This window comes from Heteronotia binoei, chromosome 3, assembly GCF_032191835.1.
Source record: "Heteronotia binoei isolate CCM8104 ecotype False Entrance Well chromosome 3, APGP_CSIRO_Hbin_v1, whole genome shotgun sequence".
Lineage (NCBI taxonomy): Eukaryota > Metazoa > Chordata > Lepidosauria > Squamata > Gekkonidae > Heteronotia > Heteronotia binoei.
In genome coordinates this window covers 91,762,339-91,782,246 of record NC_083225.1, presented here as the reverse complement: position 1 = coordinate 91,782,246, position 19,908 = coordinate 91,762,339, and the positions used below count along the sequence as shown (strand labels likewise).

At 41.3% G+C, this 19,908-nt stretch overlaps 1 protein-coding gene across 2 annotated transcripts in view; it reads left to right on the top strand.

Annotated features, from left to right (window-relative positions):
* Positions 1–255: 255 nt before the first annotated feature.
* The window catches only part of PDXK (pyridoxal kinase), an 81,401-nt gene continuing 61,748 nt past the window's right edge, over positions 256–19,908 (top strand). Inside the window, exon 1 of one of the 2 annotated variants that reach the window (XM_060234190.1) lies at positions 256–393. In XM_060234190.1, coding sequence (XP_060090173.1) covers positions 271–393 — 123 coding nt within the window. In that variant the 5' untranslated portion in view covers positions 256–270. Of the gene's footprint in view, positions 728–19,908 lie in introns of both variants that reach the window. The other variant, XM_060234191.1, reaches the window with a different exon arrangement.

The window sequence follows — 19,908 nt, the reverse complement described above, 5'->3', positions numbered from 1 at the left end:
ATTACTCATGGGTCGCCGGGCAGCGTGTGGCTCTGGTGCCGTCGTGACTAAGCACTCTTGTACGTGTAGGCTGGCAGCCCGCATTCTGGGTGTTCTAGCGTGAGACAATTTTATACAGCGAGCGGGTAATTGCGTGGGTGCCAATGCTGTGGGAGATTAGAGGAGGTGCCATGTGTGGGCGGCTAGTTGGGCACGCCAACAGGAAAGCACTAGAAGGGGGGGGGGCTGGCAACAGTTAGCCCTCCCTCCTCGCCTTCTTTCTCCGAGGGAATGAGGGGGCCGCTAGCCCCAAGCAGGGGCCTCTCCCTCCTCCTGCTGGGCACTGGGCGGCGTGTGCGGGTGCCTTTAAATGGCTTTCGCGGGAGCTGCTGCCTGCTCAGTCTCGTCTGTGATGTAAGAAGAGACTTTAGGTGTCTGCGCCGATCGCCTGACTTCCCCCACCACTTCTGCTGGGCTCATTCTTTCCCTTGCCGTCCTTGGCTGCCCCGCTGCTGGGTGGTTGTGCTGAGCAGCCTTCGCAGCTGGTCCGGCTTGTCTTTCCCTGCCGAGCATCAGCTGCTGCGGGCGCCCTTCGCTTGCTGGCCAGGGCAGAGCGCGCGGCTCCTATCTCGGCTCAGCCTCGGGGCGCGCAGGCATGGAGAAGGAGGAGGAGTGCAGGGTGCTCTCTATCCAGAGCCATGTCGTGCGCGGCTACGTGGGCAACAGGGCGGCTGCCTTCCCCTTGCAGGTAGGTTGAGAGCAAGACCGCTCAAGGGACACACGAAGGCGCAGGGCGGCATCCTTGTCAACCTTCATCCTCTCCCCTCTGCAGCGCTTTGCAACGCGCGGCGCGCGGCGAGGATCTAGTCCAGCTGTACACGGCGTGTGCCTCGCCGTGACACTTCTCAGGCGGCCTGGTGTCCCGCTTGAGGGGAAGGCTGCTCTGTCCCTGCCTAGAGGGAGCTGTCGGGTTTAGGCGTGCTGGGATTTTACCTTCTTCCCTCTGCTTTTAGGCGAAGCTTTGCCGAGGAGAGCTCGTATTTAGGGAGCACTTGCGTCGGGCTGAAAGAGTTCAAGGCGAGGAAAGCTCTCGCCTTTTTATTTCATAGCATTCTTTGTGCCTTCAGGCAGGTTCCGCTCCATAGCAGTGCCTGATGCGAAATGTACTCGGGGCCAAACACAACAGTCCTTCTCAGCTCTGGAGGACGTTGGAAGGTGTCAGTGTCATGCTCGCTGTCACGACGCTCTTTCTCAGCCGCCTTGAAAAAAATAAAAACTGGGTAGCTTTAGAGCTTTCCAAGGTTAACGGTACAGTCTTTTGGAACTCAGTGGGCAATCCTTCAAAGAGCTGCAGCGCTAAAAATAGAGAATAAAGTATGTTGAAATTGGAAATCTAGTTATCTTCCTTCAATTAGCAAAGCTGACAGGTGTGTTTACATATCCTCAGGAAGAATTAATGTATTTTAAAAATATATTATTAGAGAAATGTAATAAATCAGTTTTATGGTATGGGGGGCAGCAATAAGTGAATTTAAGGGGTAAATTCTCTGAGATGAGGAGGCATGTGAGGAGGAAACTGAAAGGAAAGGTAAATACCATCAAAACACTTGGGGAAGCTTGGACACTATTTAAAACTATAATCCAAGAAGCTCAGATAAAATACATACCACAAGTTAGGAAAGGCACAAACAGGTATAAGAAAAAGCCTGCATGGTTAACAAACAAAGTTACGGAAGCTGTAAAAGGTAAGAAAGACTCCTTTAAACGGTGGAAAACCAGTCCAAGTGAGATTAATGAAAGGGAACACAGGCTGTGGCAAATCAAATGCAAGACTGTGATCAGGCAGGCAAAAAGGGACTATGAGGAGCATATTGCAAAAAACATAAAGACCAACAATAAAAATTTCTTCAAATATATTAGAAGTAGGAAACCAGCCAGGGAGGCAGTGGGGCCCTTGGATGACCATGGGGTAAAAGGATTACTGAAGGAGGATAGGGAAATGGCTGAGAAGCTGAATGCATTTTTTGCCTCCGTCTTCACTGTGGAAGATGAGAACTTTTTGCCCACCCCTGAACCACTAATGTTGGAAGGGGTGTTGAAAGACCTGAGTCAGATTGAGGTGACAAAAGAGGAGGTCCTACAACTAATAGACAAATTAAAAACTAATAAGTCACCGGGTCCGGATGGCATACATCCGAGAGTTCTGAAAGAACTCAAAGTTGAACTTGTGGATCTTCTAACAAAAATCTGTAATCTTTCATTGAAATCTGCCTCCGTTCCTGAGGACTGGAAGGTAGCAAATGTCACCCCCATCTTTAAAAAGGGTTCCAGAGGAGATCCAGGAAATTACAGGCCAGTCAGTCTGACTTCAATACCGGGGAAGTTGGTAGAAACCATTATCAAGGACAGAATGAGTAGGCACATTGATGAACACGAATTATTGAGGAAGACTCAGCATGGGTTCTGTAGGGGAAGATCATGCCTCACTAACCTGCTACATTTCTTTGAGGGGGTGAACAAACATGTGGACAAAGGAAACCCGATAGATGTTGTTTACCTTGACTTCCAGAAAGCTTTTGATAAAGTTCCTCATCAAAGGCTCCTTAGAAAGCTTGAGAGTCATGGAGTAAAAGGACGGGTCCTCTTGTGGATCAAAAACTGGCTGAGTAATAGGAAGCAGAGAGTGAGTATAAATGGGCAGTCTTCGCAGTGGAGGACGGTAATCAGTGGGGTGCCGCAGGGCTCGATACTGGGTCCCATGCTCTTTAACTTGTTCATAAATGATTTAGAGTTGAGAGTGAGCAGTGAAGTGGCCAAGTTTGCGGATGACACTAAATTGTTCAGGGTGGTGAGAACCAGAGAGGATTGTGAGGAACTCCAAAGGGATCTGTTGAGGCTGGGTGAGTGGCCGTCAACGTGGCAGATGCGGTTCAATGTGGCCAAGTGCAAAGTAATGCACATTGGGGCCAAGAATCCCAGCTACAAATACAAGTTGATGGGGTGTGAACTGGCAGAGACTGACCATGAGAAAGATCTTGGGGTCGTGGTAGATAATTCACTGAAAATGTCAAGACAGTGTGCGTTTGCAATAAAAAAGGCCAACGCCATGCTGGGAATTATTAAGAAGGGAATTGAAAACAAATCAGCTGGTATCATAATGCCCCTGTATAAATCGATGGTGCGGTCTCATTTGGAGTACTGTGTGCAGTTCTGGTCGCCGCACTTCAAAAAGGATATTATAGCATTGGAGAAAGTCCAGAAAAGGGCAACTAGAATGATTAAAGGGCTGGAACACTTTCCCTATGAAGAAAGGTTGAAACGCTTAGGGCTCTTTAGCTTGGAGAAACGTCGACTGCGGGGTGACATGATAGAGGTTTACAAGATAATGCATGGGATTGAGAAAGTAGAGAAAGAAATACTTTTCTCCCTTTCTCACAATACAAGAACTCGTGGGCATTCGATGAAATTGCTGAGCAGAAAGGTTAAAACGGATAAAAGGAAGTACTTCTTCACCCAAAGGGTGATTAACATGTGGAATTCACTGCCACAGTTGGTGGTGGCGGCCACAAGCATAGCCACCTTCAAGAGGAGGTTAGATAAAAATATGGAGCAGAGGTCCATCAGTGGCTATTAGCCACAGTGTGTGTGTGTTTGTGTGTGTGTGTGTATATATATATATATTTGGCCGCTGTGTGACACAGAATGTTGGACTGGATGGGCCATTGGCCTGATCTAACATGGCTTCTCTTATGTTCTTAAGGGACTTCTTAGTCCCAGGTAAGGATCAGATTTTATTTTTGCCCAAGACACTGTTCAGCATATTTCAGCATGTGCCTCCACAGCAGTTTCATCTATTGTTTATCTCTAAAATAGGGATGCTCATATATGTTTCTTGATATAATTTTTGAAGGATAGAAAAGAATGCTGACTTACAAGTAATGTCATGTTGCATCTAGCATATTTTGTTCTTTATTTGCAAAATATGGAGATGATAATGTAGGCAGATCTAATAAACTGGTCCACAGCCTGTAATTCCAAAACTGCAACTACATTCATATTTGCCACGTGTTTTTCAGCACCTCTCTTGCTTTTGCATACACACATTTTTAAAAAGTTTTAAGGGCATGTGTATAAGGTTTCTATCATATGAGATGAAGAAGTTTTAAATATCCTTGTGGGGGTTTTTTTATTGATGGTCAAGCAGCAAGGTTGGTTTACATTCACATTCAAAACTTGGTTTGCTATTCAGTACATATGTAATTGTGGTCTAATAGTTCAGCGGTACACAAGTTGGTGGGGCCGTCAGACCAAGGTGGGATATTTGAGTATCTTTGAATGTGCACAGTCTTTTCTACCAAGACTGTTGCAAATAGGAGCAAAATATCCATAGCAGAATAGCCTTCTAAATCTATTGAAAGGTATAACTCTGTTTAGGATTGCACTGTTTGAGAGATGCCAAATCAGTATGCATTTTGTCATCAGTATGCATTTCTGCATTTTTCTTGCTTTAACCATTGAATATATCTCAGCCCTTTAGATGAGTTAGGCTTTTGACTATGATAGGTTGTGCTTTCAGTTGGTCTCCAAGGTATGATAGCACTTTTTCTTTTCCTGCTATTGCTCTGACTACTCTTTTGGAGTTTATTCTAAACTAGCATCCTGATGAAATGTCACCAGGAGAAAGTTGCCAGAGTGGAGATTAAGTATTTCACAGTCATTCTGGGAAGGGATTATTTTATATTTCTAGTTTGCTGATAAACATTTGTTTACCATCCAGTTTTTCAGCCTGGATTAGCCAAAGGGATATAAAAGGTCTGAAAGTGCATTTATATTAACATAGTTTTAAAATGGCTCAGACATTAATAGTGTTGTTCTCCTTATCCGTGGCAGCACTACCAAATAGTTGGCTGTGTCAGTCTTACACAGCACCCACATTGGTGACGGAACTGCGGTAGATTGGGAGTGGATTGGGAATCACATTTTCCTAGGAACAACAAATTATAGCTTGTGACAGTTATATATGGTTACCTTCTCCCTGATTTCACTTGGCAAGTTTGACTGCCACAAAGGCTATTGCTACTGGTCAAAATACACCCAAAGCTCTTTTGTTTGCTTTTTTCTGTGCAAGTCAGTAAAGTCCTTGAGTATAAGAAAGACCAACATGTCCTCCTGTAGCTTATAGTGTCTTTTGCTTTAAGCAAGGTAGTTTTAAAGATACAGAAATTCAGGCTAATAGGAAGCAAATTCACTTATATTGAAATCTTGAATACACAAAGCTGTAAATTCTCTGGAATCCAGTGGGAATCCACAAGTAAAACATGCACTGAATTAGGCTATTGGACTGCCAACTATATCTCAAAGTAATACAAGGGACTGACAGTGTTATGTTCTGTTGCCTGATCTTTGGGCCGATATTGACACTCAGAAGAATCATGAAGTTCAAAGATTATGCTGTACTCATAATACTGGTGGAAGATTTTATGACTGAATGACTCCTGTACATCAGATGCTGTTTGGCTGTGGAAAGGTTGTAGGGACAAGATAGCTTCTGATACGTTTTCTCTTTCTGAAAAGAGAAGTACTTCCACCAGTTTGGTGTAATGATTTAGAGAGCAAACTAATCTGGGAGAAACAGGTTTGATTCCCCAGTCTGCATGCAGCTGCTGGTGTGACCTTGGGTCAGTCACAGTTCTCTCAGAAGCAGTTCTTGAAGAGTTGTTTCAGCCCCACCTACCTCACAGGGTGTCTGTTGTGGGGACAGGAAGGAAAAGGAGATTGTAAGCCACTCTGAGAAGAGTCCAAGTGAAGAGTGGGGTATAAGTCCAATATCTTCCCCTTCCTCCTCTTCCCTGATGAACAGCTAAATGAATATCAGTTAATTTTGTTGTATTTATTGTGTTTCTGATTTACTTTTAAAACAGGAAACTGCTTAAGGATTGCCAGAGTTACTAGACTGTCAGGTGGTTAAAAATTGCACTTTAAAGCCATTTTGAAGATACCACAAATATTTTGCATTATTTTTCACTGCAGAGGATAAGCAAACAAGAGTAGTTCTTTAGAGAATAAATTTTAAAAATCACAAATTGTCCTATCAGTTAAAGAAGATATGAGACTTTTTTACTAGATTTAATTCACTCAGGTGTTCTAAAGAAAACCAGGGGTAAAATTCTGGAGCTTCTAATTATGATACATTTCCTATTGCTGAAATCTCACCTAGTTTCAGAAAACTAGAAAACTTCTATGAACATATGAAACTGCCTTATACTGAATCAGACCCTCGCTCCATCAAAGTCAGTATTGTCTACTCAGACTGGCAGCGGCCCTCCAGGGTCTCAAGCTGAGGTTTTTTCATGCCTACTTGCCTGGACCCTTTTGGAGATGCCGGGGATTGAACCTGGGACCTTCTGCTTACCCAGCAGATGCTCTGCCGCTGAGCCACCATCCCTTCCCATGATGAGAACTGGGGGAGGGTCAGGGTGTATGCAAGCATGTATGTGTGTTTGTTTTAAGACTCTGAAGGGAAGGCATATTTTCATATTTGATCCCAACACAAGTTCACAGCTGGGGTGGGGGGTGTTTTATTTTTGCATTCCACCCTGTAGTGTTTTAGTTTTAGACTGAGGTACTCAGCACTTTGATGTTCTTGAAAGTGTGATGGTATCCTGTGTACAAGCAGACCATTTCATTAGGAAAGGATACATTTTTTCCTGATTTTTTCCCCTAACTGATTTGTAAAACCCTTTCTAGTGTCAGATAATAGCCTAGAATAAAAATTTTCAGATGAAAAAATATTTATAAGCATTTATATAGCTAAATTACAAGTTTATAAAAATGACTTACAAGTTGTCTAGTTAATCCTTATGACAATATAATGATAAAGCAAGCCAATATTGTTATTCCCCCACTTCAAATACAAGGACATAATAGTTTTAGCTTGCCTAAGACCACTTACTGTGTTGTTGGCTGACAGGGAACTCCCAGCAAAGACTCCTTGCCATTGTAATTCAATTCCTTTTTCTAGAATCCTAATCTAAACTTTTCTACACTCTAGTAGTTTACCCTATTCACCAAAGTGTTATTGAAGCCCTGATTGTCAGTAATGCCCTCTCAGGCATCTTTCCAGATTTTTCCCTTTGTGAATGAATAGAGGCAAAACCAGTGATACCTAAATATTCTGCACACTTCATTAAGACTTTGCTTCATTTACTTTCTCTAAATGACTTACGTAGATTTTGAGGTTCATTTTTATTTCTAATAGAAAGACACATGGCTTGAAAATTCGCTTTAGATATTGCTGCTCCATAGTTGGAAGGAAGAGGAGGGGGTTTTTTTCCACCTGAGGATAATTATCATGCAAGTCAGTGTTGAAGCAGACGTCAGAGCATTCCAGTATATGCTGTGATGCAATGTAGAAGCTGTGAAGTTAATCTGTGCTTTATAGTGGCAGCTGTTTTTGATAGTTGAGGTAAGTGGTCTTTCTACACAGTGGAGGCTCTGCAAGCTAAATTGCCCTGAATCAGAAATGAGAGATGTTCCAGCATTCTGACTCATGCTGACGTTTCACCCCTATTTATAGAAGGACATGAAAGCTGATTTTTAAAATCGAAGTGAACTGTAGTAAAGAAGTTTTTCAAAAATGTATAAGAGCGGGCAACTGAGGGGAGGGGAGTATAAAATAAAACCAGTGCCTATGATTAGGCAGACATATTGCATAAATCAGAAATCAGAGCCCTTTATACCGAGCAGGAATGTTTTCTTCTCCTCTGTGTTGTATAGAATAAACTCAGTTTATTAAATGTTAAGGGGCTTGGTATCCTGATTAGACTATTTTTATGCATTGAGAGAGAGCAAAATATCTGTATATTGTAATTTTTATAATATTCCATGTTTGGGCAGTAGACCATCTAGAAAGAATAAGAGGTGACATGAGGAAATTGTGTATATTGGCTTAAAATTTAAAGTCTGACCTTGTTACATATGAATATATTTCTTTGCCACAGTGCAGCAAAAAAGCTAAATGTGCTGGTATTTGTTCCATAACTTTGTAGTTTGAAGACATAGAATCTTAACACACCGTTTACAAATTATGACAGCATCAGTTTATTGTAAAGCAGCATGCAGTTTGCCAGATAATGCCTTATCATGTTTTATGGGTACATATGAGCAGGACACATCATAAATCTGGCAGCACAGGGAAGATTAAATGCTTGCTTTTGATTAGAGCGCACTCAGTTGTGATTATTAAATGGAACCAAACTGAGTGATGTTAATCAGAGTTCACTTCTGCACCTTAGGTTAAAAGAGCAGCAACTGCCATCCCATATTGAAAGTCTTATGGGTAAAGATCTCTTGTTCCTCAAATCAAGCAGGAGTGATGCTGGGGTGGTGGGGCCGGCATCCCAACACCTACTGAGGCTCAGCCACTCTGAAAGCTCTGGTCATGGCTACACCTGCTTGGTGAAGTAAGTGGTAATGAGTAGCCACCTGCTTCTTCATCTGCCTTTTGCTTCTTATCAGTGGTAGATATTGAGGCTGCAAGGTATAATCCCTGCTGTTGCCCACGGAGACAGCACAGGAGAGTAACGCAAATGACAGGAATCTGCCTCTTTGTTTGCTTGCTGGGTGAGTTACAGCAATGGTGAGAAGGAGGAGCTGCCACTACCTCCAACTTGTGTAGTCTCCTGCCTCCTCTCTCGGAAAGTGAACAGACAGAAGGAAGGAGGAATTAGGGTTGCTAACAGGCCAGGAGAAAAGTGGCCTGTCTCCTTAATAGATACAATGTTATTTATAAAATTATGTTGTTTACTTTCATGGTATGAAAAGCTTCAGCTGCCCATTTCTATACATTAAGCCTTTATTAAAGAGACAGGACCTTCTTCTTTAGGCTTGTTGACAACCCAACAAGGAAGAGAAGAAGCCACAATCTGCAGCATCAAGGAAAAGAGTCACTCTTGAAAGAGTTGTGGCAAGGGCCCTCTAAAATTATTAGGAAGGGAATTGAAAACAAATCAGCCAGTATCATAATGCCCCTGTATAAATCGATGATGCGGTCTCATTTGGAGTACTGTGTGCAGTTCTGGTCGCCGCACCTCAAAAAGGATATTATAGCATTGGAGAAAGTCCAGAAAAGGGCAACTAGAATGATTGAAGGGCTGGAACACTTTCCCTATGAAGAAAGGTTGAAACGCTTAGGGCTCTTTAGCTTGGAGAAACGTCAACTGCGGGGTGACATGATAGAGGTTTACAAGATAATGCATGGTATGGAGAAAGTAGAGAAAGAAGTACTTTTCTCCCTTTCTCACAATACAAGAACTCGTGGGCATTCGATGAAATTGCTGAGCAGACAGGTTAAAACGGATAAAAGGAAGTACTTCTTCACCCAAAGGGTGATTAACATGTGGAATTCACTGCCACAGGAGGTGGTGGCGGCCACAAGCATAGCCACCTTCAAGAGGGGGTTAGATAAAAATATGGAGCACAGGTCCATCAGTGGCTATTAGCCACAGTGTGTGTGTGTGTGTATGTATGTGTGTGTGTGTGTGTATATATATATATATAGGCCGCTGTGTGACACAGAATGTTGGACTGGATGGGCCATTGGCTGATCTAACATGGCTTCTCTTATGTTCTTAAAACAGGGGTATCAAACATGCAGCCTGGGGACCAAATCAGGCCCCCAGAGGGCTCCTATCAGGCCACTGTTGTCTGCTGCCTTCTGCATCACAACTTGCTTTGCCAGGCTTGCTCAATTGCACAGAAGCTAGAGCAAAGCTCCTACTTTGAGGAGGAAGTGGAAGAAGGAGAGCTGGCTTTGCCAGGCTGTCTCAACTGCACAGCAGAGCTACCCAGTCAACTCTTTTCCTTCTGTTGAGTGCGGCTCAAGAAGCCAGTGAGGTGGATTAGGCTGAGTGCATGTGTTTGTGTCCTTTATAAAGTTTATCTCTCTCCTATTTAGCATTACATTTTATGACACACATGGCCTGGCCCAACAAGGTCAGGATCTGTCCCTCATAACAAATGAGTTTGACACCCCTGCTCTAAAACCTGCAGCTGGCCCTGCAGTAGGAGTTTGGAAGCTACCTAACTTGGAGGATAGGGGCTTTGCTGATCTCAGGAAAGGGCTTCTTCTTTAGAAGACTTTAATTTGAAAAACCTAGTTTTTCTACTAATGGCTTCATAGATGGGGTTGCTATCTTTCTGCAGCATCAAATGTTTATACTTAAAACAATAGTACCAGAGGTAAAAGGGCTCAGACATTAAGAGAAAGCTTGGTGACCTTGGACTACAGCCTCACCAACCTCATAGGGCTCTTAAAAAGACAAGGGTGGATAATCATGTTGTGTTTGTTTCAACAATTTTCTCAGCCTTCAACAGGGCTTCCCTTAAGTTAGGGAGTAACTATGAAAATGTGTAAGAAATTTGAAGGTCGAAGATAGGTGAGAGTGGAAAAGGCTGGTTTTGCTTAACACAGTAAATTGCTTTAGCTAAGATTTATTTGTTTAAATGGGGGTTCAGAGGTTTCCTGGCGACACTCTGTTGCTTTCACATTCTTTTTAATTCATGTGAAGTCCGTACTGTTAGTATCCTTCAGTCATTTAGCAGTCTCCTATGTACAGTATGTGTGCGCAATATACCACCTATAGAAACTAGTGAAGGTATGAGCAGACACAACAGACAAATGTAGCATAATGAAAGGAGCCAATTGCTTTGTGCATCATCATCCAGACACTATGAATTATTTGTTCAAGTAAAGTATGAGAGATAAGATGGTAGTTGTTATAGATCTTCCTGATAAAAATCCTTTCAAGACAGTACAGTCCTTTCTTATTGAATAAAAGGATGCTTTTTATTGACAAGAATGCTTTTGAAATTGGCCTAATGATTATAGTTTCCACTCACCATGTTGTTAGCTTAGAAACCTAAAAACATTTGCATATCTCCATTGCTTCAAGAGAAAATTTGCCTAGAATTTTTGGGCACAGGGCTTCAGAGGCTGAGAGGGACATGGGTCACTTCTTTCTTTCCTTCTCCCTTTCTCTCTCGCTTCCTCCCTCAGTATATTAATAAAATGAAGACATGCCAAAATGGAGTTACAAGAGTTTTGGAATATTGTAAACAGGGCTTTTTTGGTAGAAAAAGTCCAGCAGGAACTCATTTGCATATTAAGCCACACCCCCTGAAACCGAGCCAGCCAGAACTGTGTTCCTGTGTGTTCCTGCTCAAAAAAAGCCCTGATTGTAAATACTTACATTTCATAAATTAATACCTTTAACCCAAAAATACATTACCATAATTTACAATTAATGTGGCCCGGTAATGGGACACAAATTTAAAGTTATTATTAATGTCTTATTTCAATCCTGTCAATGTATCTTTGTGACTATGTATAATCTTATTCGGAGATAACATCAAAAGCCTAAATTTGAGATCCTCTTTGAATGTGAGGCCTGGGCCAAATGACTCTCCTGTGTCTCCTCCCTGGTGTGATTGGCCATTTGGGTATAATCCACAGTACTTTTATTTCACTTGGCCAATGTGTTTTTAGCAGTGTGTATATGAAATTGCCCTGGGCTGGATGGCCCAGGCTAGCTTGATCTCATCAGAAGCTAACTAGGGTCAGTGTTGGTGACTATTGTATGGGAGACCACCAAGGAAGTCCTGGGTTGCTACACAGAAGCAGGTAATGGCAAACCTCATCTTGCCTTGAAAATCCTATGGGGTTACCATAAATCAGCTGCAACTTGACAGTGCTTACCACTACAGTCATATGAATCACATGTGTGATTCGAAATCTTATTTTACGTCTCTTGTAACTCCATCTGAGCAGATGGACGGATGGGCAGAATGACGCACTTTGTTCTTGGTCTGTTTTTGACTGTCGTAAATTGTAGATTTCTATATTGGTAAGTGAATATAGTGCTGAGTGTGAGCTCAAATGTGGGAGATCCTGAATGAAATTCTTATTCAGTCGTGAAACACTAGCTGTGTTACTACTTTTCCATACAACCTGCTTCACAGAGTTCCTGGATGATACATAATATAAATAAAATTAACATATGTAAGAAGGTCTGTATTTCCTCAGTTTAGTGATTCACAGTCTGTCCTTTATTGTTGTCAGGATATTGAAGTCAATCCCTTGCTGAAATATCTGATGGTTTCTTAATCATATGTAGACAAAGATTGTCTCTATGTGTGGGAGCAGCCTAATGCTCAAAGTAATAATCCATGGCAGAATCTGTGACACATTTGGTTTTTTTCTCAGCTAAATGTCTCTAGTAACACATTGTAGTAGAAGGAACATCTGCTGTTTAGTATTCACAGCATTCTTGGTCCAAATGTGGGTTAGAAATGTCTAGTGTCTAGATATTCAACTGCACACTAGCATATCTCTTTAATTTGTTGTTCAGTCGCACAATCGAGTCTGACTCTTTGCGACCCCATGGATAAAGTCACGCCAGGCCCTCCAGTCTTCTACCATCCTCTGAAGTCTGCTCAAATTCATGTTTGTTACATCAGTAACGCTGTCCAACCATTTCATCTTTTGCCGTCCCCTTCTTCTTTTGCCTTCTGTCTTTCCCAGCATCAGGATCTTCTCCAGCGAGTGCTCCCTTCTCATTTGGTGGCCAAAGTATTTGAGCTTCAGCTTCTGACCTTCCATGGAACAGTCTGGGTTGATTTCCCTTAAGACTGACTGATTTGATCTTCTTGCAGTCCAAGGGACTCTCAAGACTCTTCTCCAGCACCATAGCTCAAAAGCATCTATTCTTCTGCGCTCAGCTTTCCAGCTCTCGCAGCCGTACATTACTACTGGGAATACCATCGCTTTGACTATATGGACTTTTGTTGGCATAGTGATGTCACTACTTTTTATTATACTGCCCAAGAGGTTCTTTAGGTCCTCACTTTCTGCCATTAGAGGTTTTTTCAAAAAAACAATTTTATTGGTAACATATGGTAATAAATCTATATCTTACATCTTTTTAAAAAAGCTTATTTTATCTACCCCATATATTACTTTCTACCCACCCCTCCCCTCATTACTTGACCCCCGCCGGTGTTATTTACTTAAAATGCTAATATTTAAAGGTTCCCTTAACTATTAAAACAAAAATTTATATTCTTCTTCTTTTAAAAACTTAATCATTATCAAAGATTGTCCAATGTCCTTTTATTTTCCACTCTTTTTCTACATATCTTCTAAACTTTTTCCATTTTGTCTTAAAAACTTCTAAATCATAGTCTCTTAATATTCTTGTTAATTTGTTCATTTCACTCCATGTCATAACTTTTACAATCCAATCCCATTTCTCTGGTATTTTTTCTTGCTTCCACAACTGCGCATACAATGTCCTAGCGGCTGAGAGCAAGTACCAGATTAAAGTTCTATCTTCTTTTGGAAATTTTTCCATTTGTAGTCCCAACAGAAAAGTCTCTGCAACTTTGTTAAACTCATATCCCAAGATCTTAGAAATCTCTTGCTGAATCATCTGCCAAAACATTTTAGCTCTTTCACAAGTCCACCACATATGGTAGAAAGAACCTTCATGCTTTTTGCATTTCTAATATCTGTTTGGCATCTTGTTATTCATATTTGCCATTTTTTTAGGAGTCATATACCATCTATACATCATTTTAAAACAGTTTTCTTTAATACTTTGACATGTTGAAAGTTTCATAGAGTTCTTCCACAAATATTCCCAAGTTTCCATCTGTATTTCTTTATTTACATTAATTGCCCATTTAATCATTTGTGATTTCACTACTTCATCTTCTGTAGACCATTGTAGAAGTAATTTATATACTTTTGAAATTAATTTATCATTGTCTCCAAGCAGAACTTTTTCCAATTCTGTTTGCTCTTTTCTTATTCCTTCAGTTTTAATATCATTCTCCACCAAGCTCTTTATTTGTTGCATTTGAAACCAATCATATTTATAATTCAACTCTTCAGCAGTTTTCAGTTCTATTTTGCCACTTTGTATTTTTAATAGTTGATTATATGACAACCACTTTTCTTCGCCTATCTCAGCCGTTACTTTTATTACTTCAGCTGGCACTACCCATAACGGTCTTCTCTCATCTCCATATTTCTTGTATTTAATCCATGTATTTAGCAAATTATTTCTTATATAATGGTGAGAGAAAAAACCATCCATCTTCTCTTTTCCATAATGCAAATACACGTGCCAGCCAAATTTATTTCCGTGACCTTCCAACACTAAAAGTTTTTTGTTTACCAACGTTATCCATTCTTTCATCCACACTAAACAAACTGCTTCCTGATATAATTTTAAATTCGGCAGTTGAAACCCACCTCTTTCTTTTGCATCCGTCAAAATTTTCATTTTAATCCTTGGTTTCTTCCCAGCCCACACAAATTCTGAGATTTTCCTTCGCCATTTATCAAATTGTTTGCCATCCTTCACAATCGGAATAGTTTGAAACAAATACATTATTCTTGGTAAGATATTCATTTTGATTGCAGCTATTCTACCCAACAATGACAAATTAAGCTTATTCCATTTTAACATGTCTTCATCCATTTTACGCCACAACTTCTCATAATTATTTTTAAACAGATCAATATTCTTCATTGTTATCTCCACCCCTAGGTATTTTACCTTAGAGGTGACTTCACAACCTGTTAGTCTCTGTAATTCTTGTTGCTTGTTCATCCGCATATTTTTACACAGAATTTTTGATTTTTCTCTATTAATACAAAGTCCCGCCAACTCCCCATACTCTTGTATTTTAGCTAGCAGCAAAGGTGTAACTTGTTTGGGGTTTTCATTTATAAACATTATATCATCAGCAAAAGCTCTATATTTGTAAGTAAATCCTTTTATTCTTAATCCTTCTATTTCTTTTTCTTCTTGGATCTGCATCAATAATATTTCAAGAATCATTAAAAACAACAATGGTGAGAGCGGACAGCCTTGTCTAGTACCTTTGCTAATTTTCATATCTTCTGTAAGATCTGTGTTTACACAACCTTGCACTTCGTTCAGAATATATTGATTTTATCATTCTTATAAAGTTTTCACCCAGCTCCATTTCTTCCATTACTGCAAACATAAAGTCCCAATTTAAATTATCAAATGCTTTCTCTGCATCTGCAAAGAACAATGCTACTTCTTTTTATGGATGTCTTTCATAATATTCTACAATATTTACAACAATTCTAATATTGTCTCTTATTTGTCTTTTGGGAAGAAACCCTGCTTGATCTTCCTTTATAAAGTTTATCAAATGTTGTTTAAGCTGTTCTGCCAAGATTCTTGTAAATATTTTATAGTCATTATTTAATAGCGAAATTGGTCTAAACTTAGCTTGAACTTCTGGTAGTTCCCGATCTACATACTGTTGAAGCCTAGCTTGTAGGATCTTCAACATGACCTTGCTGGCATGTGAAATGAGTGCAATGGTCCGATAGTTTGAACATTCTTTGGCATAACCATTCTTTGTGATTGGACCTTTTCCAATCCCGTGGCCACTGTTGCGTTTTCCAAATTTGTTGACATAATGTGTGCATCACTTTAACAGCATCATCTTTTAGGACTTTGAATAGCTCAACTGGGATACCATCATCTTTGCTCGCTTTGTTGTTAGTAATGCTTTCAAAGGCCCATTTGACTTCACACTCCAGGATGTCTGGCTCAAGGTCAGTGATTTCACTGTCATGGTTGTCAAGGACATTGAGATCCTTCTTGTATAATTCTTCTGTGTATTCTTGCCAACTCTTTCCAATATCTTCTGCTTCTCTTAGGTCCCTACTGTTTTTGTCCTTTATCATGGCCATCTTTGCACAAAACGTTCCCTTTTTTCCTCCAATTTTCTTGAAAGGATCTCTTGTCCTTCCCATTCTATTATTTTCCTCTGTTGCTTTGCATTGTTCCTTCAGGAAGACCTCCTTATCTCTCCTTGCTGTTCTCTGAAAATCTGCATTCAGTTGGGTTAATTTTTCCTTTTTACCTTTGCCTTTCGCTTTCCTTCTTTCCTCAGTTATTTGTAAAGCCGCATCTGACAGCCACTTTGCTTTCTTGCATTTCTTTTTCTTTGGGATGGTACTGATTGCTGCCTTCTGTACAGTGTCATGAACCTCCATCCATAGTTCTTCCGGCACTCTGTCTATCAACTCTCGTTCCTTAAACCTATTCTTCACCTCCACTGTATATTCTTAAGGGATGTGATCAAGGTCAAACCTGAATGGTCTAATGGCTTCCCCAGTTTTCTTCAGTTTAAGCCTGAATTTTGCAATGAGTAGCTCATGATCTGAGCCGCAGTCAGCTCCAGGTCTTGTTTTTGCTCACTGTAAGGAGCTTCTCCATCTTTGATTGCAGAGTATATAATCAATCTGATTTCTGTGTTGCTCATCAGGTGATGTCCATGTGTAGAGTCGCCTTTTAGGTTGTTGGAAGAGGGTGTTTGCTATGACCAGTTTGTTCTCTTGACAAAACTCTTATTAGCCTTTGCCCAGCTTCATTTTGTTCTCCAAGGCCAAACATGTCAGTTGTTCCGGTTACCTTTTGACTTCCTACTTTGGCATTCCAGTCCCCTATAATGAGCTGTTAATTCTGAAAAGGTGTTGTAGATCCTCATAGAACTGGTCCACTTCAGCCTCTTCTGCATCAGTGGTTGGGGCATAGACTTGTATTACTGTGATACTGAATTGTTTGCCTTGGATACGAACCAAGATCATTCTGTCATTTTTGAGATTGTATCCCATTACTGCCTTCCTCATTCTCTTGTTAACTATAAAGGCCACACCATTTCTTCTACAGGACTCTTGCCCACAATAACAGATGTAGTGATCCTCTGAGTTAAATTCACCCATTCCCGTCCATTTTAGTTCACTGATTCCCAAGATGTCGATGTTCAGTCTTGCCATCTCTTGTTTGACTACATCCAACTTACCTTGATTCATAGATCTTACATTCCACGTTCCAATGCAGTATTGTTCTTTGCAGCATCGGACTGTTTTTTCACCATCAGACACATCCACAGCTGAGCGTCCTTTTGGCTTTGGCCCAGCCACTTCACTCTCTCTGTGGTTACTTGGACTTGGGCTCCACTCTTCCCCAATAGCATATTGGGCACCTTCTGACCTGAGGGGCTCATCTTTCAGTGCCATATCTTTTAGCCTTTTGTTACTGTCCATGGGGTTTTCTTGGCAAGGATACTGGAGTGGTTTGTCATTTCGTTCTCCAGTGGATCATATTTAGTCTGGGTTCTCTGCTGTGGCCTGTCCATCTTGGGTGGCCGTGCATGGCATAGCCCACAGCCTCATTGAACCGCACAAGCCCTCTCGCCACGTCAAGGCAGCAATCCATGAGAGGGAAAGGTAAAGGTAATCCCCTGTGCAAGCAACTCTGGGGTGACGTTGCTTTCACAACGTTTTCACGGTAGACTTTTTTTTACAGGGTGGTTTGCCATTGCCTTCCCCAGTCATCTACACTTTCCCCTCAGCAAACTGTGTACTCATTTTACTGACCTCGGAAGGATGGAAGGCTGAGCCAGCTACCTGAACCAGCTTTCACTGGGATCAAACTCAGGTCGTGAGCAGAAGGCTCCGACTGCAGTATTGCAGCTTTACCACTCTGCGCCCTAGATGTAAGAACAGTACAATGGAACCTGTAATAACCCTGTAAGTGCTCTGACTTATATATTAAACATCACAAATAACACAACTTTGTGTTTTCTTTTCACTGTATGACCCATTAAATATCCTATAAAATATAAAAGAGGAAAGGTGGTTGTTTTAAAAACTCACATACTAAAGAACAGGAGGAAGAGTGGTTAGTCACCATCATCCAGCAGTCTGCCTGCAGGTCTCATTGGTACTCGCTAAACAATATCCATCTGGATTAGCTATCTAATTGATGCCATGGGTTGGTGATCCGTAATCTGTTGTTTCAGTCAAGCTTGAATTCTGAAGCATGATGACTGAGGCTGCTTCCAGAAGGGAAAACAAAAATGCACTCCTGGTGCTGAAGCAGCATCAGCAAGTGTGGAAGTGGGTGAAGATGGCAACCACACACCCTGTTGCTGTGTGTTCAATCCTGAGGCTATTCTGTGCTTCATCCTCCCCCTCCCTCGTTCTCTCTGTCCCCTTGGTGCAAAAGTGTGGAGCTTGAAGACAGAACTAAGATCCATCCCCCTCTATTGGCTGTGGGTAGGGCTTCCACACAGAAGCTCTGCCTGTGGCTATCCCTCATTTCTCAGTTTAAATCAGATCAAAAGAGGTTTTCCTTTGATCCATTTTAAACTGGGAAGACTGAGCCATACTTAGAATCAACATAATATCATGTGGATGCAAAAAAAAGGTGGGGGCATGCTGCTCTCCAATCCTGTGCAGAAGCAGTCTGAAGTTGAAACCTTTACTGTTAAGGAAAATGCCACTTTTCCTGTGGAGTTTCATTTGCATTTGCTAGACTCTTGAAGTGAGCAATGTCGCTGAGTAATCCTTGATTTGAAGTTGAGTTCCATTGCCAGGAAGTATAGAACTGGGCACAAAAAACAGACCCACATTCTATTCACACATTGTTTTTGAAGCTGCCCTGGATTTCAAGAGCAGTTTGCTGGGCAGTAGGGTTGCCAGCCCCCAGGTGTGGCCTGGAGATCTCCCACTTTTACAGCTGATCTCCAGGTGGCAGAGATCAGCTCCCTTGGAGAAAATGGCTGCTTTGAAGGGTGGACTTTATGACTTTGTACCATGCATAGGCCCCTCCCTTCCCCAAACCCCACCCTCTCTCAGCTCTACCCCCAAAGTCTCCAGGTATTTTCCAACACAGACCTGTGACGGTCCTACTGAGCAGCCTGATGTGGTAGAGTAGTGGGCTGCTGCTGCTCCAGAAAAAGAAGTGTAACTTGGGTGCACACTGTTTGTCTGTCTTTTACCAGTCCTTAAGTCAGTCACTGGACTTCATCCTCTGCTTTCATGGTGTCCACACTTTAGGAGGTGATGTTTTCATTTGGGTCACATCTTGATTCCTGTTAACATAACATTGAGCAAACCCCTATTGAGAGGTGCATTTCGACTGTTGCAATCCCTTCAAGGTCATGAATATATGAATCTGTACTGTTTCCAGTACTAAACTCTGAAATGGCTAACATTTCTTTTCCCACTGTGATGCATTATTGTTGCCTTGCTTCTTATCTGTAAGACAATTGCCCATTCACTTTAATGCATTATTACCCAGCAATATATCTCCAAAATCTTAATGAGTTTTCTGTGCTTCACTGTATTCAGTTCTCTAGCCTCAACCATGTAGTTCCACTATATCAGCCTGATGCACTGTGTTAAATAATGAAGAACAAAAGATACCAAATTGGGTAAGGCCAACTTGTGATTGGTTGACCTACGATGCCCATTATGTTCTGCAGTTCAAATTACTCTGACTTTTAAAACCGTTTATCTGAGATGAAATCAGCATAACAAGGGTGTAGGCTCATTTCTCACTCCTCTAGGGCCTGGTGCCCAAAAATGAATTGTGACCTTTAGACTAAACTACAGACTGTCTGCTTCCCAAATCCTAAATCTTCACAACCATACTCTGCTGTGTGGCAAAGTGATGAACAAAGGTTTGGTTTCTGCTTTTCATGCTGCCATCATAATATCTCAGCGGAGTTTGTGTTGGAACAATGTGGAAATTGAAGATATGAAAAAAGCTTGCTGTTTTGTCTGTGCAAGTTCCTCTTCAGATAATATAGCAGAAATCCTTGCAAGCTAATTTCTTCACTCAGTTTTCATGGCTGCTTTGAATGTGTTCTGAGTGCAAGAGAAGGAAGGATTTTGTCTCACTGCTTATAGCAAGGAGTTAAAACTCCCCCCTGCAGTGCTCCTCTGGCTAAATCAGAAGGGTCTTATACTACCTTAAAGGCTAATCATTTTATTATGACATACACTCTTATAGAATAGAGCCCACCTCA